Genomic DNA, 24,033 nt, shown 5'->3' on the forward strand with positions numbered 1-24,033 from the left:
TCTCAGTGCCATCTATCATTTTGTTGTTCTGCTCTTGCTGTCTCCTGCCTCCTGCTCTTTCAAGCCACCTTTTTATCTGCTCTGTGCTCTCAGTACTGGCCATCTGCATCTCTCTCCCTCATTGACGAAGAGTCTTGGAACTGAAACATTAGCTGTTTCTCTTTTCACAGATCTTACCTGACCAGCAGTGTGGTTCCAGAATTTTGTTTTTATATTTTCCATAATAGACATAGTAGATCATTTGGCCCTTCGAGCCTGCACTGCCATTCTGAGATCATGGCTGATCATCTACTATCAATACCCAGTTCCTGCCTTGTCCCCATTTGACCCCATTATAACCCCATTTCATTCTCACCAGGGTTTGTTGGCTCTTTAGCTGCTCCTTATACCCACTCTCTCAGTTGCTCTTTTTAAGCCAAGGTTTGCTGAAGTTCCTGTAATATCCATGAGGTGCCACAGAATGTTTATGGTATAATTTGAAATCAACCAAACAGAAGATTAAACTTTAAGTCTTCCCTGGATTAGATTTGTGCCTGTGGGTCTTTTTAGGTAATGTTTATGATGGAGTATTTTTGATGTGTTTACTATATTTACCTCTGCTATTTGATGTAAAAACAAAAATGGCACTCTATAGTTCTGATCGTTTCAATGACGTATTTGATGTAATTGAATGGTTGGCAATATATGAGATGTTGATGTGAGACTGGCTACAGTGAAAAGTGACAATGTAGTGGAGGCTATAAATTTTAGGTACAATTCTGGTTATCTAGTAGTTGGAGATAAGGTGTAGTACATAAGGTTAATTCCATAATTAGAAAATAGATTGAAAGATGCATTCACTGGCCATGAGACACATGAAACCTTTGAATATTATGCAGCACTAAATTTGTGTGTTCAAGCATTGAGTTCCACTACTTTCTGCCCCCTCTGCCTTTGCAATAATTATCAGGGGGACCTCCTAACTCACTGGGGGGGGGGGGAATCAGGTGTTTCACCTACTCTGTACCTCCTCCACCAAAGCTTCCAGTATCGTGCGAGAAATGTATTGAATCATCTTGAAAAATCCCACAGGTTTGAATGAATTCCAGATTGTCTATCAACACCACTGTAGCCACCATACAGGCTGTTGTTAATTAGTGGTGGTGAGCTTCAAGTGATGCCAGCCACCCACAAAATTAGGTCCTTATTAAGACAACAAGTCATTGAATAGTGCAATTTGACTGGTTGCAAGTAACAATAATGTGCATGACTAAGAAGCTTGTTGCTTGCTTTGGAAATAACAAGTGATGGTGTCACAAGCTTTATGCCTGTTTTTGGGCCTATGTAAATTTTTGCTTTTCAATAGTAGTACACTGAACTGAACATATGATTATTAAGCATGATTTAAATTCATTTAACAAAAAATTGAGTAACACATTCTAGGTAACAGTTATGATGACTAGGGAGACATTTTGATATTTACCTAAGTTCTAAGTAATAAATTTTTAGCTTGTTGCTATTGGGCATGTAAGCTAAAATAATGTGTTGATTTGATGTGCTAATTAATTAGTCTCCATTATAATAAGGCCCTCCTGATCTTGTATCCATAATTCTTCAATGTCCTACAATACCTCCCATGAATTCCATGCTGCAATTAATTCCTTTATCTTGACTCCATATTCTCAAGTATCATTGTTTTCCTGGGTGTTCAGCCTTTTTTATTCCTGCTCCAAACTGAACCCTCTTTTATCTTAAACTTTAATCCCTTTTCAGTATGTCAACTTCACTCATTTCTCACTGGTACTCTGTGCATTGTTCTGTGTTTCCCATTCTAGGTTCTCTGGAAAACATAATTGTAATAGTCTCAGCCCATGCTTCCAAGGATTATTTTATGGAATATGCTGCCCTGTTTAAAATCCTATCTCCTCCCTGTCTTAACAAACAATCTGCAAGAGGAGCACAGCAGGTCATGTCAAATCTTGAATGGGATGAAGGAAAAAATTGTCTCTTGCTTCTCCTTCCTGATACAGCATTACTGAGTAACCAGAATGGGAACAGGTGGTTTCAGGTTTCTCAGTGTTCAACTGTAAAAATTCTGGTACATCCACATCTTAATGTCTTATCGTCAGCAAGGAATTAAGCAGGAATGACTGCCATATTAGGGCAGTTCATCATGGGTGAAGGAAGACAATGTGATTAAAAATGTTTTTTATATGAAGTGAGTTGTGGCAGATAGTGCTGCCCACACACAAATGTAAGGACTATTTTTTTTAAAGTTGAATTTTCTGAAACTTGATAGGAATCATGAGGTTATAAATGTACCAATGTGGATAAAGATTTAGAACCACAAACAATCTGCTAAAAGAGTGGAGCAGCATATGTAGGGAAACAGAATTGTTCAGATTTAGGTTGGAACCCTGCATCAGATTCTAAAACATCAACAATTACACTCCCCACAGATACTGCTTGACCATCTGAGTTGGTCCAGCATATTAGGTGTTACTTAAGATTCAAGCGTCTGCAATCTCTTGTCTCCTCTGGATAGGTATTTGGGTGTTTAACAGCGAATTTTCTCTAGGGACGCTAATGAAATGTGTTATTCAATTACTCACAAAAGGTCAATATACAAGTTTATTACAGTAGATTTCAGATGTTATTTTCAAAAGAAAGTTAATAAATTTGAGAAATTGAGCCATTTAAATCCCCATGACAAGTTAATCAGAAATGCAGTTTGAGGGGCAAAGATCATTAACTCTTTTGCTTCCTTTGATCTATATTAATTTCTTTCTTCCATTTTGCTTTAGCATGGATAATTCACTAGTCATGTGCATAAGAGCAACAATAAACAATTTCCTGCTTCTTAAAAGTTTCACCTCACCTAACTCTCTTTGACACCTTTCCTAGATATCTGGAATTTACCATGCACAACGTAAAGTGAGTAGATAGATTCGTTACACCACAGGCTGAGATGTTAGTATGTTACTAATTATGGTTTGTAATTCTTACAGACATTGTGCAACATGAGTTGGGTTTGTGTAATACAAAATATGAGGATGGTTTGTACAACCTCAGTTGAAATCTGATTTCTTAAACACAAGACGTATTTGCTCTTTCTTAATGAACACCTTTAAATAAATGTTCAAATTTCCACTGTGTATGACGTGCAACACAGTCAAACTTACTTATTTCATTCCTCTCAAATGAACTAGACAACCAGCACAGTTACAAAACAAAGAAGAGAGCATCTTGCCCTGTATTTTCAAACAAAGGTTCAGCTCTTACAGGTACAATTTACACATATTTGGGAAAAAAGTGCAGCTTTTTATCTTAAATATAGCAGAGTTACTTTAAACATATTAATCACTCCTATTTTCACTCTCCATTTTGAAAAGGCTCTTCTCTTTCATTCCCTCAAGGACATTTCATTTGCTTCCTTTCCAGTATCAAGGATATGCTTAAAGTTATGAACAAAAGCACAATATGCTACATGATGGCATTATCGGCCATTGAGTTTCATTCCTTTCCTTTAATTTTTTTGGCTTTGGGGCTAAAATGGGCTTTTGTACTGTAGTTCATTTTAATTTTTAATCTTTTGAAGAATTAGAACTTTGGCTGCTGTATGGCACCTGCAGTCTTTTTCTGGATGTCCCCTTGTGGTGGTGGGTATATGCATATTATAGAATGAAAATCCTTGTGAAATTTACAAATTCAAATTTAAACTTCTAAAGCATGATAGCAAAGAAGTTGTGCCTTGCTGATGTCCTCGTTAAACATCCATTTTATAATTCCACTGTATATTTTCATTCTGCTTTTATTTATGAGGATTTCATAATATTTTCACAGTATGGAGACAAGCATTCAACCAAGCTGCATAGTAGTGTTAATGCTCTTCATGAGCTTTCACCTAATGTTGTTTTCTTTTCACCCCATGCACAATTCTTTCTTCTCCTCATTTATGTACTTTGGTTTCTTTCCTTTAAATATACCTATTCATCATGGACATTCCATGTTAAAATACATTTCACAATTGCACCTCCATGAGTAAGAAGGTTCAACTAAATTCCTGATTGAATTTGTTAATACTGTATTTATTTTGGAATAATAGTCAATGGATTTGGCACCACCACAATGGAAACAAAGAGTTCCTCCTACAGTTCAGTGTGAAAGTGAATTACAAGTGGAGAGCAATTTGTCTGCAAAGAAGTATATCTACTCCAAGTTTAATCTTAAGAATCTCATTTGAAACTTCATATCTATTTTTGAATTTGTGCATTTTGTAAAAGCACTTTTCTGCAGCTAATTAACTGCTATTACCAACTAATAATTCATAGTCTATTTTTCTATAGTTATTATTATATCTGTGGCTGAAAACTTTTTGCCTTCAGTATGGTACATCTTTTTTGTGTGTGCAGGAATGAATTGATTTGACTTCACCAAGATGATGAATGCTGGTGATTTCCTTTAGGCACACATTGCTAACATCCTTGGTTTGTGCAGCATAGTTAGGTACAAAATAAATCTCATATTATTCTTTCTAAACACATATGACACACCAACTATCAGTTTCAAAGTTGGGTATTTTGATTTTGTATGCCTAATTGTGCACAGCTTTGAGGGACTTCGAAGATTTATGGCAGAGTTCCATTAGTGTAGGTTGGAACCCAGCATTTAATAGATTTATTTGGTTTCAGTTTGAACTATTATATAAGCCTGATCTTAATGATATACTTCTTTAATATTTTTCTGTTTTGCATTAAATCAGAAAATGCTGGAAACATTCGGACACAAGTCTATATGTGCATTTTGGCTCTGCATGCTTTTTTGCTTGTACTTTTTGCTAACACTACACATTTGCCATGACTTACATCTTCAGGGAGAACAGACAAATTGATACTTCGAGCTTGCACTTTTTGTCAAATAAACTGAATTTAACAAGAGAAATAGAAAGTTGGTTAGAATATTGGACAATTAAAGTGTCAAGCTGATATCAAATTTAGATTTTTTTTTAAGAATAATGTTTTTAATCCCAAAAGACCAAAGAAGTGGTAGAAGAGGATGTTTCTGTAATGGTCTTGGTTATGCTAATGGATTTGTTGATTAGCATTTTTAGGGCATGCTATCTTCCCCATATTTTGTTCCTGTTTAACATCTCATCACTGATGACATTTTCCTGCTTTCAATTTGTCTGTTCTCTCCACAGATGCACCCTGACTTGCTGACTGTTTCCACTTTTTTCTGTTTGTGTTTCAGATCCTCTGTAATCACAGTATTTTGTCTTTTTCAGATGAGCAATCTTTTCACTTTGTGTATATAAAATAAGGTTTACTGAGTGGAAAGTGAATATTAAATTTGTTGAGGATAGCAAATGATGGTGGGGGAGTATAGCTCTTTGCAATCAAAAGCTTAATTCGATATCAATTTTCGATATTTTTGTTTTTTTTTTCTAATTTTAGGCCACAAAAGAAGTGATCGAAAGAGAGGCTCCTGGAATGGCGTTAGCTATGCTGATGGGTTCTTTGAATGTGACTCCTCTGGGGATGCTGTCTCGGTAAGATAGCATATACCATACTGAATTTGACTATAGTTCTCTGTATAATACACAAATGTGAATAACAACAGATCAGGCAAGGATGGAAAATTCCAAAGACTTCATATGTTATGGACTCAAGTTTGTATTTGGGCTTTTATACCCTTTCCTAATAAAGCAAATGAAAAAACAGTTATTTCCTCTGGGAAATTTGACTGAGCAACCCAATTGATTAATTGAGAAATTAAATGATGTCTCAAGGTTTAGTGACTAACCTAGATGACTTCACTTTGTTTCCACAATATCTTTGCTTCTGCTTAATATCATTAAAAACTTGTCAGAAGATTAAGCACCCAAGCTTCCACCTGATTAAAGTAGCAGCTTGAAGGTGATTGAAAGAGCTCAAGGTTTAAGATACTCTCTCATTTCCTTTATTTGAGCATAATGTCCATCATGATATATATCCACAGTTAAGACTAAGGACATGGAGAGTATCTTGTATCCTTTGTTCTGTGACACTCTGGGGAGGGGCGTGGTCTCATGACCAGTACTGTTTATTGTTCTTGTGTTAAAATGCTTTTGTGGGATTATGATGGGAAGTTCCAGTTCATTTACTGTTATATTTTAGCTTGGGTTATACAGTTACTTGCTTGCGTATTTGTGGGTCACCCTGACTGTAACCGGGGTGTGTGATGGTCACCTCCCCCATCTGGTGAGACTGGTTGGGTTCACTCTCTGGGTCATAGTGCCTGGTCTGTTTTGTGTTTATCACAATAAAACAGTTGTTGAGTTCAACGAGCTTCGTCATCTGTTATCGTGAACCAAATGCTCACCACAGTTCAATGATGCAATGTATTGGGATTCAGTACTCTGTGCTATTCTTCACATTTGGCAAAGTTCATTACTAGATTAGAAACCAGATGTTAGTACTATTGATTCAGAGACATAGGTTTTGATAGCTGGGGAATTTAAAATAATTAATTAAATACAGATTTTTTTTTTTTTTTAAGCTGGTATTTTAGTCAGGACATTTACAAAAACAGGTGTGTAAAAAGGGCCCAGAGGATCATTGGGGACTCGAGTCACCCCAACCACAAATTGTTCCAGCTGCTACCATCTAGGAAGCAGTACTGCAGCATAAAAGCCAGGACCAACAGGCTCCAGGACCAGGCCACCAGGCCATCAGACTGATTAATTCATGCCAACACAACTGTATTTCTATGTTATATTGACTGTCCTTTTGTACGTCCTATTTACTATAAATTGCACATTGCACATTTAGACGGAGACGTAATGTAAAGATTTTTACTCTTCATGTATATGAAGGATGTAAGTAATAAAGTCAATTCAATTCAATGTAATGCTAACTCTGAAGCCACCAGATCATTGTTTAAATTCATGTGCCCTTCAGGAAGGAAAATTTCACATCCTTGCCCAATTTGGTCTCTATGTGAGATCTACGAATGTGCTTGATACTTCCTCAGGTTAGGAACAATTAGGGATGGCAGTATTTACAAGAACACCCTCATATGGCAGAAGAATACTTCAAAATATTGCTGCAGAATTATTTTTTTTCACATTTCCATTTTGTAACCAGTTCCATTAATACAAGTTATTTGTTTTTGATCACATTTTTGCATATAGGATCCTGATGTATGCATATTGACTGCCCCCATTGAATTAGTTCACTGGCTACAGAGAACATTGTAAGATTGCAAAACTCACTGCAAAAGTTAAAAATCTTTCTTCTTGCCTATTTAAACCATGATAATCTGCCGTATGATTATTCAGAAATCTGGGCGTTTTGGCATTTGACTCATTGAATGATGTTTTCCATGCTCTCTTTAAACTTGGGCCCCCTTCATACATGCTCCTAATCAACCCTATATCAAGCACTTATTATTAACTTACTGGGGGCTCTGTTACTACACACCTCTTAAACTCGCCAATGCTTCATTTTCACAATCCTTAAAAACTCACTCAATCCTTGTTCCCACTCACCTTTTATGCTCATTGAGCTCATATTCCTATTTTTCATATAAACCCGCCTGGGCCTTGTTTCCATGCCTCTTTAAAGTTCATTGGGGCACTTCCTCACATTTATTTTAAACTCATTCCAATATTATCTCCACGTTCCTTTAAAATCACATGGCTCTGTTTCCACACTACTTTTAAATTCATCAGGTTTTCTTTTCTGTGCTGCTCCTTTTGTACACATCTTCTTCACTGAAAGACTTAGTATACTGAAGCATGGCATATACTTTTTGAAAAAAAATTAAAAGTAGTTGAAGTATTAATAGAAATAACGCTTATAGTATATAAAATCTACCATCCCAACATCACCAAAGTCTCAAAGATGACTGATTATTGGAGCTTTACTCAGTTAAATTAAGCAATAATCTGTATTTCTACAAATATTTTAGTAATGAACATTTTAACATATTGCATAGAAGGGATCTAATTCTTTTGAGTCTGAGTTCCAGATAATATTTTTTTTGTTACATGTAAGATGTGCAACCTCTTGTGATGGTTATATTTCTTTTGTCAGACCTGTATGTGGAATAAGGGGCAAAACTCTGATTATTAATCTACCTGGTAGCAAGAAAGGTTCACAGGTAGGAGTTACCATTTTTTTCATTGTTACTGCATTTTGGAAGTTATGGCCTATGTCTGTTATATGTCTGCAATAGTATAAACAAGTACTTGATACAGAAGTTGATCAAAAATCATTTTAATTAGTTAATTTAGTAATTAATTAACTGTTGCTCTGCTTTCTTTTCTGACTACCCACTTTCCCGTGCCAGGAAAAATGCAGTATCTTTGTATGTGTGTAATTGTAATATAGCTGATTCTGTATTTTTTATAAGTTTCTCTGCAACCAGCGTCACAACACCGAACCTATTTTGTAGTTATTTCTTATCAGTATTTCTTGTTATCTCTCTAGTCTGAGTTACCTTTTAGTAAAGAATGACAACAACTTTGTTCTTTGAATAGAAAAAGATTAAAAGAACATTCTTTGATCTTGTAATACCAAATAAACGGCCAAAACCACCAAGTTTATGCCTTATTCTTGACTTCCAAAGAACCTCGAGATCACAATTTCACCATGTCCAACATTATGTCAAGATGACTTAAGAAGCTATATTTTCATTGGATCATATTGTTCAGAACAGGATGTACAGAATAGATACCAAAAGTTTATAGAGAAAAATGTTTGCTTTCATGCGTCCAGCACAAGTAATTAAGCAAAAATTAAATCTACAGAGTACCCTTTACAAAAAAATTGCAACCATTATTTGAGTAGTGTAACTACAAACAATGAGGAGAAAATCCTTGAAACAGTCCCTGTGGTTTGATTAATTGATTGATTCTTGCTGTGTTTATGAAGTCATCCAGTTTGTAGAAAAAGTAATCCCTCTTGAATGGTTTACTTTGTATTTATTACTTTATTGAATTTGGTTGGCATAATATTAAATGCTGTCTGCAATTGGAATATTATCTGACAACTATATATTTCTTAAATGTTTTTAATTTGACTTTTGAATTGTACCCAGGAATGCTTCCAGTTTATATTACCTGCCCTACCTCATGCTATCGACTTGTTGCGGGATGCAGTTGTGAAAGTGAAAGAAGTTCATGATGAATTGGAAGACCTTCCATCACCTCCACCACCATTGTCTCCTCCTCCTACCACCAGCCCACACAAACAGACAGAAGACAAAGGTGTTCAGTGTGAAGATGAGGAGGAAGAGAAGAAAGACAGTGGAGTGGCTTCAACTGAAGAGAGCTCGTCCTCACATATCACTGCAGCAGCCATAGCAGCCAAGGTAAGAAACTTCCCACACAATAGGGATTTCATACATGTAGAATCAAACCTACCTATTTCATTGTTACCCATCAAATCATTTTTGCTTGTTTTTCTCCAGTTGCCTGTGTTTTCCTGTCATAGTGCTGATAGTTGTGTTGTACATCAGAACTTCCAACTTGTACACAGTCCCGCTCCTGTCATGGCTAAAGGTGGTAAACCTGTCCCTGGTTTCATTGGTCATCACTCTCATACTGCCATCAGTGCAGGAGAGCCGGTAAGAGACAGCAAAGAGGCATTAAAAGTAAACACCTGGCACTATGTTGTCCTTCATGAGGAAATGAACCACTTGCACTGATTTTATTCTTTCAATTAAATTTTAGCCATTTAGGTTATCCCTTTCAACATGTTCATCCTGTTAAATTCTCACTAAATTATGTATCTTCATAATTGTGTTTGTTTTTTTTCATTTATGTCATTGACTTCATGTGACTCATTCATTAATCATTTCATTCATTTGTCATGAAGCACTAGATAATGTCCTTGTACTTTTTTATCTGTTTGATTAAATGACTAAATACCTTCCCTTTAGAACAATTTGTGGAGTTAAATATTGAGAACTAATATTATTAAATTAGAATAAGGCAGATGTAGCCTTAAGAATATTTCAGTGACAAGCAGCATAATTGGTGCAGTTGTTGTTACTGACAGATACCACTAATGTTCTTACAGAAACATCTGCATGATGCTAAGCTAGGGCACATCATCAGTGATGTTACCTGGGGTTGTCAGGTGTTTCGGGTCTTTCAACAATGTTACTTGAGTTGTCAGGTGTTTCAGGTCTTTCAACATTATACACTCTTAACCCAGGCGACCCGACCGGGGTTGATCAGACCCCAGCCTATGCCCTAGCAGCAACCCACGGATCTGCCCTCTTTATCCAGAGCCATCTTGATGCTTTCTCTGCTGCATCTATAGATTGAAAATTATATCCGTTTTTGATTATAATAAGTATATCTGGATTTACATTGAAAATCATTGTAGACTCTTAAAAACAAAACAAACGTTCAAATAAACCTGTAGGATGTTTAGGTACTTAACTAGCGTTACTGTGTACTTTGCATAGCAGGTGATAAGGATATGAGTTATGTTTGTTTCATTTTAAAATTGGCTATCAAGATTCCCAGAACTGTTTTCTAAAATGTACATAAGCTTTACTTCAAAAGCTGGACTACGATCATGGAAAATGGAGAAGGGAGCAGATTCCCCGTCAGCAAGGGCTCACTAAATCAATGGGTTAAAAACATGAACACAATAAACAAAAAAAAGGCATTAGAGGTTAGTTCAAGGGGATTATTCTTGCTGCTGTAGAATCTAGCCTACCTAGACAAATTGAAGTAAGCTAAATTAATCACAGAATTTTTTAATAGCTGTATCATTCCTGCATTGACCGTTGTCACATTTATAAACTTGCAGACTCCTAGTGGATACCCAATTTTAGAAGTTTCTTTAAAAAAATACAGTTTGCACTACATTTTTTATTTTTCCTTTATAATTTATACAAAAGATTTTTAATTAGTAGATCCAACTTAAGATTGATACACACCTTTCTTAAAAAAACTAACATTGGGAAACCATACTTTGCAGAAGTGATCGCTCCTGCCATATTAGTGCAAGTGATCAATTTCCATAAGTGTAATAATTGTAAATGAAATGTTTGGTGCATTTTCTTACATTTAAGTAATATAATTCATGATTAATGTAATGTATAAAATTATTAAGATTGTCGCTTGTTAATGTTAGTCCTGGAATAAATGTTTTGGTAAAACATATTAAGCTTGTTGATAAAACTAAGAAATCTTCAAATCTGTAATACTGGTACTACAGGTTATTAGCATTTTGCCCAGTCATGTAGATCTGTAATTTCATAATTGTAACAAAGAATTGCTTTAAAAATGTATTGCCATTTTATGGCTTATATTACTTTCACTTTTGTAAGTTTAGAATTGGCAAACAACAGAAATGTAACAAGTCTAGGAAGAATAAAGAATGATAAATTAAGAAATATTTCACCTTTAGATTCAAATTTGCTATTTGAACATTTTATGAAGTGAAGTGAAGTGAAATCAAACCTGAAAGGGAAATGATTTTAAAGTATTTAGTTTTCAGATAGTTATATGTAAAGTTGAATTGAGCAGTAAAAGAATAGTTGTTGTAATTTATTATCTTCAGCATTTATTATACTTTCAGATCCCAGATTCGATTATTTCTCGTGGTGTTCAAGTCCTTCCACGAGACAATGCATCGCTGAGCACAACTCCATCCGAATCACCACGAGCTCAAGCTACATCACGACTATCCACAGCTTCTTGCCCCACACCAAAAGTAAGTTGTTACTAGAAGCATTCATAGAAATCTTCAGTTTGGTTAGTTAATTGATAAGAGATCATCTGCTCCTCAAATTTGAGAGTGGTGAGGATTACCTCAATAGTAGGGATATAATGCATGAAACTTAAATTGAAACTTTTGTTTTAAAAATTACATAATGTTGTTGACCAATTTTTAAGGGTGCAGAAATTAATCTGTATTTTTAATTAAAATATGTTGTACTTGATATTTTCATGATCGTGATGGTAGTGAGTCATAAGCAAGCTTTTCTAACTATGATCCTAGATGTTTTACTTGACAAAATGTAGTCCATAATCATTTAAAGTAAATCAGTGTCTCTGAATTCCAAGTTTAGAATAAATGTTTTGAGATTATACAAAAGTTTTCTTTACTTCAACTTATCAGGTGCCATATATATTTGATTCAGCTGTAGTGTACAACAAAATTATTTACAATAAATCCCTAAGCATTTGGTTGGTAAAGACTGATTTAAAAAAACCTAACAAACTAGGACGCAGGACATATGTGGTTCATGTATGCAATTCTGCATTATTAATGAGGAGGTTGAGAAAATCCTGCCTGCCTGAACAGTTCTGGCAACTGTTGGGGGGAGGTGTTGAGGGACGTCTTTCCTTTACGAACTTTTCCAATATTGTGATAAATCATTGCAGTTGGTCACCCTCTCATTTGCCTAAGTGTGTTTCACTGGAGTAAATTGGGAGGCCAGAGATTGTACCACTGCCTGCTTTTCTTTTAAAAATATATCAGTGGATAATCTTAATTACATTCTTATAGTTGACCAAGGACATCATTTGAAATTGACTCACTTGGCTGAATAAGTGCAATCCAGATTACCTAATTGCCGATTGTGTTCTCTGTGTAGATTTAAAACTCTTTAGAGATTTTCAGAACAAGGCCTAATAATGACTCATTAAATCATAGTCTAATTATTCTATCAAAATTCTGTTAGTTTTACAAATTGTTAACTTCATTGTTTTAATTTAACTACCTTGATTTTCCATTTGCAATAATCTGAGTAACAAACTCCCCTGCTTTAAATTTTACTTGAAGCATTGTCTTGTTTAGCTGGCTGTGTTGTTGTTGAACTTTAGTTATTGTGTGTCATTTATATTTTCAGTTTCTGTGAAAGGAGAATTAATTTAGAGGTACAATTCTTTAGGCAAATTGCACTAATATTAAGCTAACCTTACAGGAGTTCTCAATAACATTTAATTAATTGTGTCACCCTTCATTGAGTTACAAATGGATTCCATTGTGTAACTAACCATGATATGAACATAAAATATGATTCTTTGAACACTGATCCAAGAGAAATATAGACTCTTATGTAATATACAGTATGAATATAAAGATTATGAAAAACACTTTATGCCTAAATGGCTATTAAATATATGATGGTGTGCCAATTCCTTATATTCAAAAAATTAGTAGGTATAGGCTTTGTTCATACTTATGTTAAATCATACTGTAGTTATGGTTATCATTTCAAAATATGCCTTCAGTTTCATCTTTGTGCAAGGGGTAAGAAGTTAATAGAAAAATCTGCAGGAATGTGTGAATTGAATGGATTTCTATTGCAACTTTTTTTAATCTCCTCTACAAAAAAAAATGACAGTCTTTTGCTTCTTAAAGGTGCATTTGCTGATGTAAACATGAATATGAATCCTTGCAGGTGGCTCAGGAAATACTGAATCAAATTTTGAAGCATTTGTCAATGAGATTTGCTGGTGCCTTGAACTTAACCTGTTCTGGTTTTGCATCGTAATGTCTTCATGTGCCCAAAGTTCAATTAATTTAATGAAGCTAGCTGCCAATCTATGAACTAAACTTTAAATTAGAACAGGTGTTTATGCAAACTCCGAAAACAGCTGTGTTAGAACATAGAACAGTATAGCACAGTGCAGGCCGTTCAACCCATAATGTTGTAGCAGTCTTTTAATCTACTCCAAAATCAATTAATCCTCCCCTCCATTTTTCTTTCATATATGTGTCTATTTAATAGTCTCTTAAACATCTCTAATATATCTACCTCTACCACCATCCCTCGCAATGTCTTCCACGCACTTTCCTATCTGTATAAAAAGCTGCATTTCACATATCACCCCTAACTTTCCTCCAATCATCTTAAAGTTATGCCCTCTCGTATTAGCTTTTGCTGCCCTGGCAAAAAGGCACTACCTATCCATTCTATCAATGCTTCTTATCATCTTATACATCTCTATCAGGTCTATTATTTATACACAATGTTAAGAACTTGAATTGGGTTGTTTTTAAGAATTCTTCTAATTTGCAATCGTGTATCAGTAGTGTTACTCCATCATATTAAAAAACACTGATAATAGTTACTATCGCTACTGTAGTCAATCTTTTCTTTCAGCTAAGTTAGCTGATGATGTATTAGGTTTAATATAGCTCTTTGTAAGTTATGCTGATAATTGTATATTGAGTAGGAGTGTTTTCTTGAAATCTTAGAAGTTGTTTTCATACTGTAATTACAAAATTCTCAAACTTCCTGACAGAATTGGTTTTGAAGCGATAAAAGGAAACAATATTTTAAAAACTATGAAATGTGCATCATAATCTGTGCATCAGCAGCAGACTTTCACCTTCAATCTAACCCTTAAACACCTGCCCAGTTGCCATCTTTGTGTTAGTTTGCAAAAGATTTGGAAGCACTTTAAAGCTGTTTGAGCATGAAAGCATTGAAAAAGGCTACTAATTGATTAGTGAACTTTGAAAATTAAGAGGAGGTCTAGAATTTTGCTGTCTTGGAGTTATTTCTTTAGTGACTCCAGTCAGATCACTTCCTCGGGTCTTATCTTCAGCAACTGGGATTATGCTGACTAAAATATTGCAATATTTCTGAGTCTAAAATGTGATAGGGAGTGAAATGAAATGGATAATGAAAGGAAAGTTATTGGAGGAAGTAGCAACAAATGGAGTACAGGTGAGTAAAGGCAAAAGTGAACCATCTAAGAAAGATGGAACAAGCATTACAAATAGTTTAACCCCTCAAGCCAGGCGTCTTATAAACTAGACACTCTGGCAAATGAACCACTGTGGTTCACTAATACTCAAAACTGAAGGATGTAATCCACATAGACAGAATTTTGTATCCAGCATTATGCCGCCTGAGTCAATCATGCCATTTGTGGAGAGGCCAAGGGGGAGTTAGAATCTTTCACACAGGGCAAGTCAGAAGCATTTCTTGTGCATTTAAATGCATCGGCTGTGGGTTTGCCAGCCTTCCAAGACTGGAATTGACTTCAAAATAATATTTGGTCTTCAGATCATTGCTGAAGTAATAAGGACAAAGCAGATGAGAATTAAAACATGGCATTTTCTTTGAACAGTTTTCTCATTCCTAGCTATTAAAATATTGCAGAAGGGAGTGTCATGAGGATGGACAGCAAGGGCAATCAAATTCAGAAATGGATTTATGAGGAAATCCACAGGAATACTCAACCAGGGTTGGCACTCCTGAGCAACTAGTTTTATGAAAGAGGGCCCATTAGTCTTTCAGCCCTTGATGGTGGATGCCATGAAGAGAGGAAAATAATAACTATGGACCATTGTTTAAAGTACCCTGTTATTCTGTAAAAGAATTTTGGTTAATTAAGCCAAATAGAAATCTCTTGTAAATTATTTTATTCATTTTTGAAAGTAGAGTGACACTGGCAAGGCCAGAATTTACTACCCATCCTTAATTATTCTTGAAAACATAATGGTGCTGCTTTCTTAAATTGCAGATGTCCTTCTGTTGAAACCATTCCCACAGTGCTGTAAGGTAGGAAACTCTAGGATTTAGAAGCAGAGTTGTAGTAAACTTGTTATATAATTCCAAAAAAGAATGATTAGATAAATCTCTAAGTCATGGTGTTTCCATTCATCAGCTGCCTTTGTCCTTGGTGACAAAAGTTGCAGGTTTGAAGTAGTCGAGGGAGAAACTGCCATGCATTCTGACTGAGAAATATTTGTAGTACTTTAATGATTTTCCGTAAATCATTAAAGTAGTCTGAAAGTCATGGGCTTTTTTTAAAAATCCTAAGATTTACTAAATGCACAAGGTTGAGTTTAACAGTGCCACCCCACCAAAAAAATGGGAACATAAATCATGGTACAGATTTAAGATATGGCCATTGAACAGAGTGCAGACAGCAAACCAGTTTCCATGACATGTTTCCCTGCCACAGGCACATTTCTCTTTCACTAATACATCTCACTCTCACTGATACACTTCTCTCTCTTTCAAGACATGGCAACAGCAACTAATTGGAGAAGCACTTACATGTCCCTTATTTTTTTTCCCGAGAGGTGAGGTGATGGTGCATCCATCATTGGAAAGACTGCTGCTGGGACTGTGGTCACTGACAGAACTGAACCCTTTTCCATATATCTAACCATGCTTACTACATCCTCCCTGCACTCAGCCCCATTCTGTTGTAATCTCTGGGCTGCAGGTGACGAAAGGTAACTGCTCCCCCTTCCATATACACCTCATCCCTAACATTTTCCCTTTTTCATTTCAAATACTTGTGAACTGGCCAGAAAGTACAGGAAGAGGAAGAAGACAGTGAACACAAAAGTACATTACCATTCAGTTTCAAACCTTCACCCACAAGCTGAGACATGAAAAAGATGTGTAGTTTTCAAGAAAATAATGTAGTTAATTGTTGCAGTTGGAGCTTACTCAAGAGCCAGATCTGAAGAGCATGAGGCCATATGTAAGTCTCAGTGTGGAGGACACAGATGAGGTCTTCAAAAGGATGAGATATCAGAAAAATCACTAATGAGTGTGCACAATAAAATATTGGGTGTTTTGAAATTCAAGAAGCAAGGAAGGAGCCATTCATGAACTTGGTTAAGGACAATATGCAGAACTTTGATCCTGTCCTGACCAGTACAGAAATGATGGCCAACGCTACAGTGGTTCTGGAACCACCAATGAAATTTGGCTGCCTCTAGCAGTCATATTGTTGCCAATAAAGTGGCTCCGGCAGAGTAAAAGCCACTAAAGATAATGTCGAAGAAGAAGAAGAAAGCCCTTAACACCAAGTGGAGTCATGGGATGCCGTCATGACGGAGTTTTTTTTAGCAGGCTTTCTTGTTTTTATGAGACCAAGTTGCTAGTTCGACGCTCAACCCATCACAGATGGGAAGCGTGCAAGGGAGCCGGCTGAATTCGAACTCAGGAGCCTTTGCTCCAAGGTCCAGCGCTGATGCTACTATGCCACCAGCCGGCAAAATGTCTAAGGAAATGAGAAATTAATATTTGTTTAGATTATCGATTATTTTCATTTTGATTTTGCGTGAAGATGTTTATTTTAGGTGAAGTGAAGGGGTTTAATATTTTGTTGCTTGTTGGAATTTGGTTATCATTGTAAGTGGCATTCCACTTAAGAGGTAGCCTCTTCTATAATCATTTTGTTCCCTGAACAGTTCTGTAATTACAGTCACCTATTGAAAGCCCATCTTCCCATCCTTCTTGCTTATTAGCTTGTCTTTTCAAGCCAAGTGTTTTAACATGGTCATGTTTTACTGTAAGTGGTAGGCCTGCTAATAATCTATATCAGATAACCACATTTACTGTGACACAACATAATGCAAGCTGAATCAACTCAAGCATGCATCAAATATAAGAAAAAATCAGGGAAAATAACTAGTAAATAGTCAATAGTCCCTTTAAATAATACTGATGAATGGAACTTCTTGTTATTTATATTGCATGTTCTAACATGCAGGATTAAGGTAGTTTGTTAGCTGGAGCCTCGAGCTGCAAAATAACACTTGACATCCAGTCACCACCTATTACTGGCCAATGTTATATCAGATGTGATTGGTAGCACAGGTATTTATACTCATCTTCAACCTTGCACAAACTCTCGTCATTGTAATAAAATCAATGCAATCAATTCTAATTTCCCCTTCTGTGAACATAAGTTTTAAATGCACAGATTGGAAAGATGTGCTAAGATGTAGCTTTTGGAAAGAGGCAAAAGCAGCAGGTGATATTTTTTCGGTGATGGTGTTTGACACCGCTAATTGTGGAATTACATCAGTTGTAAGCAAACGAACAATTGGCAGTGTGTTTCCGTTACCAGGGCACAACTGACTGTAAAATAACAGCAAAGCTGCAAAATGATTGAACAACGTGAGATCTGATATATGTGGAAAAGTTCAGCAAGACGTTTTCTATGTTAGCTAGAATAATCTTTCAGCTGTACAGATGGAAATTTAGAAAAAACAAAGACAGCAATTGAATCAAGAGGCATCTGAAAATGCATTTACTGACCTGAAGGACCTAACACGACTCATTGCTTTAGAGTATTTGTTAGAAACATGACAGCTAATTTGCATATGCTCCCACTAACAGAGATCTGATAACAACCAAATTATGTTCACTTTTTTATGGATGAAGGTTGGCGGATGAGTATTAGTCAAGATACTGTATAATTCTGCTGTTCTACTTCACCTTTTCAGTTAACCTTAGAATAATAGTATTTCTTATTAACATCTGATCAGAATGTTACCATCATTCTAGATTTTGTGTTTGTCTCTGAAATGAGAACTTCCCCTTCTTCCCCAGACAGGATTTCTGCCAAATGTGATGCAGTTAACAGATAAGATGGGTAATAGAAGAGAAAATGCAAGGAATACTTGACAGGTTTGGCAGCGTCTATAGAGTGAGAATCAGAAATAATAACTTATATCAATGCCCTTTTATCAGAATTAATGGAAAATGATCAACCTGGAATCTTAACAATTTTGTTTTAATTTCAGATTTTCAATAGCCATGGCATATTACCTTTAGAATCATACACCTTAGAAACAGGCTGTCTAACTTAATGAAACACACTGATCATCAAGCATCCATTTATATTAACGCTGTTTTATTTTCCCACATTTCCATCAACCTCTCTAGATCTTACCACTCACCTACATAGTTATAGAAGCAGAATTAGTCCATTCTGCTGATTCAGTCTGCTGAGCCATTCAATCATAACTGCTTTTTTTTTCAACTCCGTTCTCCCACCTACTCTCTTTAACCCTCTTACCAATCAAAAACCCATTGATCTCTGCCCTAAGTACACTGAACAACTTCCACAGCTCTCCATGGCAACAGATTTCATGGATTCACCACCATCTAGGTGAAGAAGTTGCTGTGCCCTCTGATCTTGGACTCTCCTACAAATGGAACCAAAAAGGCAGTAAGAGAACTGTGAGAATGTAAGAGTGATTTTTGACAGAGAATTATTTACCTTTGAAAATCTCTGAAAAAAAAATCACTTTTTTTTCCAAGGCTAGAGAAGTAAAAATTTCAAAATTCTGAAAGCACTTTTTGAGAAAGAAATCTTTTCTCTGCTTTTAATAAAACCTTGTTTTTTTTAATTTAACTGCATGGTCATCATGTTTTCAGTGTATCAGAAATAACCTTTCCCCATCTTCTAAACAGCTTTGTAAGGTTCTTTTGTCTTCTTTTCCATTGTGATGAAGGGTCTCCTATGTGAAGCATGGACTCTGTTTCTCTCCCTACAGCTGCCGCTTGACCTGCTGAGTGTTTTCAGCATTTTCTGGTTTTTTTTCCTGTTGTTCTGCATTTAATAAAGTCTAGTTTGTGAACTCCACCTTCTTTATTGGTCAAAGAGATTCATTTGGCCTTGCAAAATTCTGTTGTTATTTGATTGTGGGCATAAGGCTCTAGGCATGTATCTCAAAAATGTTAAAAGTTCAAAAACATTAGTTATGTTAGATATAGAACAATTCAGACATTTCAGATTTTTTGCTAGTCTTGTACATCTTTTTGTTTCTCCAAAGTACTTTAACACCTTTGCTTTTTAAATGTATTCATAGATCTATTTCACATTTTGTAGCTTCAGGCAATATTGTTTTGAAATCTGTTACTGTAATCATGCAGAAATGAACCTCGCATCAGTGAATTCTCTTCCTTCTACAAAAAAAACATGATTTACTTTTAAGGGTGCAAGCATCTACCACTTACATCTGTGTCAGAAAAAAACAAGTGAGTGCTATATGTTTTAACAATTTTAGGTTCAAATTTGTTTAAGTAATCTTGTCAATATTATGCATTTGTGCCTCACGTGTTAAATAAGGTTTTCGGGTCTGTTTTGTCTCACATGCTTCGTAAATCTCGCAGTGTAACAGATGCATAGCACATTCTTAATTCTGTTGTAGCCTTGACACTGAAAATTTAAATTATTTAATCATGTTGTTGTAGGTATTTAAATGTAGACAGTTAACATCTGGTTCTTAATATTTTTCTAAATGCCAAGTTTTCTGATATTTTGATTGTATTGCAGTTGAAAGCAGATTGCTGTTGCTTTCACTTGTATTGTTAAAATATGTACAGTTCCTGATAAAGGATCTAGTGCTTTCCTGGTGTACATAATAAATAAATTCTTCTCAGGCTTCCAGCTGAGTGCAGGTATCAGTTTTAACCACCATTTTGATGACAAATTCTGCCATCTTCATCAGGGATGATGCCTGGGCATGTCTAGTCCAGTGGAATTTATACCCCCATTGTCCATCCCAAATGAGGAAATGAAGATTAGTTAGTCCTCATCCAATCAGGTTTCTGGAAAGAATAGTTTTCAGAATTAGAATCAGGTTTAATATCACCAGCATATGTTGTGAAATTCGTTGTTTTGCAACAGCAGTACATTGCAATATATAGTAATAAAAACTATAAGTAACAACAAGAAGTATATATTAAAAATAGATTAAATTAAGTAGTGCAAAAAGAAAACAGAAAATAGATGTAGTGTTCATGGGTTCATTGTCAGAATCTTATGGTGGAGGAGAAGAAGCTGTCCTGAAACTTTTTGAGTGTGTGTTTTCAAGTTCCTGCACCTTCTCCTTGATGGTAGCAATGAGAAGACATGTCCTGGGTGTTGGGGGTCCTTCATGAAGGATGCTACCATTTTTTGAGGCATTGCCTTCTGAAGGTGACTTGGATGCTGGGGAGGCTAGTGCCCATCTTAGAGTTGACTGAATTAAAAAATTTCTGCAGTTTTCACTGATCAAGTGCAGTGGCTCCTTCCTACCAGTTCGCCTATCAGCCCTGACTAGGAGTTGAGGATGCCGTTGTCTACCTGCTGAACCGTGTCTACGCGCACCTGGGCAAGCCGGGAAACACTGTGAGGGTCATGTTTTTTGACTTCTCGAGTGCATTCAACACCATCCGCCCTGCTATGCTGGGTGAGAAGCTGACAGTGATGCAGGTGGATGCTTCCCTGGTGTCATGGATTATTGATTACCTGACTGGCAGACCACAGTACGTGCACTTGCAACACTCCACAGGGGACTGTCCTGTCTCCCTTTCTCTTCACCATCTACACCTCGGACTTCAACTACTGCGCAGAGTCTTGCCATCTTCAGAAGTTTTCTGATGACTCTGCCATAGTTGGATGCATCAGCAAGGGAGATGAGGCTGAGTACAGGGCTATGGAGGGAAACTTTGTCACACAGTGCAAGCAGAATCATCTGCAGCTTAATGTGAAAAAGACTAAGGAGCTGGTGGTGGACCTGAGGAGGGCTAAGGCACCGGTGACCCCTGTTTCCATCCAAGGAGTCAGTGTGGACATGGTGGAGGATTACAAATACCTGGGGATACGAATTGACCATAAACTGGACTGGTCAAAGAACATTGAGGCTGTCTACAAGAAGGGTCAGAGCCGTCTCTACTTCCTGAGGAGACTGAAGTCCTTTAACATCTGCCGGACGATGCTGAGGATGTTCTACGAGTCTGTGATGGCCAGTGCTATTATGCTTGCTGTTGTATGCTGGGGCAGCAGGCTGAGGGTAGCAGACACCAACAGAATCAACAAACTCATTCATAAGGCCAATGATGTTGTTGGAGTGGAAATGGACTCTCTGACGGTGGTGTCTGAAAAGAGGATGCTGTCCAAGTTGCATACCATTTTGGACAATGACTCCCATCCACTCCATAATATACTGGTTAGGCACAGGAGTACGTTCAGCCAGAGATTCATTCCACCGAGATGCAACACTGAGCGTCATAGGAAGTCATTCCTGCCTGTGGCCATCAAACTTTACAACTCCTCCCTCAGAGTGTCAGACACCCTGAGCCAATAGGCTGGTCTTGGACTTATTTCCACTTGGCATGATTAACTTATTATTATTTAATTATTTATGGTTTTATATTGCTATATTTCTTCACTATTCTTGGTTGGTGCGACTATAACAAAACCCAGTTTCCCTCAGGATCAATAAAGTATGTCTGTCTGTCTGTCTACCAGATGGTGATTCAACCAGTGAAAAGGAGGAAGCATTTTGATGATTTTGTTATTTGTTTACATAGTACATTTGGAGCAGAGTATTTGATAAAAGGGAAATACTTTATCACCTGATATTTTTATAGCAAATATGTATCTGAATACTGAAGCTGCTGTTACCTTTTATTGATCAGTACCAGCATTTACATTCAGGATATTTTTGACTATTAAGAGAAACAGAGCAGGAATTAAAGCTAAATTAAAATAAGTGAGAAATATCTATTATTGAGTGGCTGTTTCTGTCAAATTGTAATTTTAATCTTTGCTACAGGCATTGTGAGACTGTAACTGTGCTAAAGAAAGGAATCTCTGTTTACTTCAATGGTCACTATAATCAATTGTCATTATTACCAGTCACCAATTTGTGAAGTACTGCTCTGCAATTATTACTTGAAATCAGATCTTAATTAGCTTCTTTCTAGCTTTCCTAGAAGTACCTAGCAGAATGCAGATTTGTGTTTATCACACCTTCAAACACTTGAAATGTGGGTATTTTAAATGTAATCATATGATATTGGAAAAGAAACTGTGCAGTTGATGAACTGCTTAATTATTTACTGGATTGCAAAAGCTGAGGATGTCCTCCTTGGAAAAGAGGAAACAGGAGAGAATCTGACAGTGGTGTGTAAACTATTTTTCACTACAGTGAGATGTGTGAGCATTTAAAAAATATTTATTGTCTGTAGATATAATAATAAAAATAAATTCTGAGGAAATTCTATATTGCCATTTTTTGGGAATATAATATGAAATGATAGAGCATGATTTCAGATGACACCCTCCAGAAGCGCAGCAGTCCACATATTGGAATACCTATTTTAAAATAACCACTTGAACCAGGATTTACGTATCCAAATTAAGATAATCAATTTTACATATGGCCAAAACCAGTTCTGCACATAGCAAGCTCTCACACATTTCGATGTGATGGTTAATTAATCTGCTCTTGGCTAGTTGGTTGAAAAATAAGTAATGCAGAAGTCAGTAGGAAAAAAAAATTATTTTGTTCCAAACTAATGTTTTAGTATCCTTTTTATTAACTGTGAGCAGCTTCAAATTAACAGCTAATACAAACCTCAATTGATGGGCACTTTTAATATAAGTATCTACAAATATAAACTTCTCATAAATACATTGTGACCTATTTCTTACCCAATTCCCCTTCTGTCTTGTACAATATCTGAGCAGGACAGAAATCAAAACCAGCTGAAACATTGAATTGTCTTGATTATTTGATGTTCACCAGCAACCAGTTTCATTCACAATGCCCATTGTTGAATTTGAACATTATTTCAATCCATGAAAAGCTGCCTTGGTAAATCCTGGTATTTTAGATCAAATTCTAAATTTAAACTATGGCAGGCAGACTTTTTACTGAGTTCTGAGAAACTAGAGCACCTAGAGGAAATCCATGCAGTAACAGGGAGACCATGTAAACTCCAGTTTGCATCAAAGGTCATATTGAAAGCCATGTTGCTAAATTTGTAACACAGCTGCATTACCTGCACAGTATGTTCAAATATGCACTTAATATAAGTATCTGGCAGATGTGGTTAACATGCGGTCTCAACATTTATTTATTTTGTTTCAGCATTTTTGATGTTATTTTGAATTCTTTTTTGCTGTTGTTTTGCTTTGGTACGTGAGTTGGAATAGCTGCATTTCAATTGCAGATGTTTCTTTTATGGAGGTACGGAGTGGAATAGACCCACAACCCCCAGCAACCCACAATTTAATCACAGACAATTTACAGTGACCAATTAACCTACCAACGAGTACATCTTTGGACTGTGGGTGGAAACCGAAGCACCTGGAAAAACCAACGCAGTCACAGAGAGAACATACAAACTCCTTACAGTTTGCGGAAGTGGGAATTGAATCCAGAACACCTGTACTGTAAAGCATTGTTCTAACTACTACAAACCTGTGCAGCACATAGCATTTAAGTTATTCCAAAGAATATAAATGGATTTAACTGAAGTATCCTTCACTGAAAGCCT

At 36.2% G+C, this 24,033-nt stretch overlaps 1 protein-coding gene across 11 annotated transcripts in view; it reads left to right on the forward strand.

The window, feature by feature from the left end:
- The window catches only part of LOC132384020 (gephyrin), a 647,984-nt gene that overhangs the window by 412,480 nt on the left and 211,471 nt on the right, over positions 1 to 24,033 (forward strand). For 7 of the 11 annotated variants that reach the window (XM_059955300.1, XM_059955317.1, XM_059955322.1 and 4 more), the window contains 5 exons: positions 5,433 to 5,527; positions 8,055 to 8,121; positions 9,061 to 9,333; positions 9,433 to 9,588; positions 11,544 to 11,696. In XM_059955300.1, coding sequence (XP_059811283.1) covers positions 5,433 to 5,527; positions 8,055 to 8,121; positions 9,061 to 9,333; positions 9,433 to 9,588; positions 11,544 to 11,696 — 744 coding nt within the window. The remainder of the gene's footprint in view (positions 1 to 5,432; positions 5,528 to 8,054; positions 8,122 to 9,060; positions 9,334 to 9,432; positions 9,589 to 11,543; positions 11,697 to 24,033) is intronic. The other 4 variants (XM_059955356.1, XM_059955364.1, XM_059955374.1 and 1 more) reach the window with 2 other exon arrangements.

Source organism: Hypanus sabinus, chromosome 2 (genome assembly GCF_030144855.1).
Source record: "Hypanus sabinus isolate sHypSab1 chromosome 2, sHypSab1.hap1, whole genome shotgun sequence".
NCBI classification, from domain to species: Eukaryota; Metazoa; Chordata; class Chondrichthyes; order Myliobatiformes; family Dasyatidae; genus Hypanus; species Hypanus sabinus.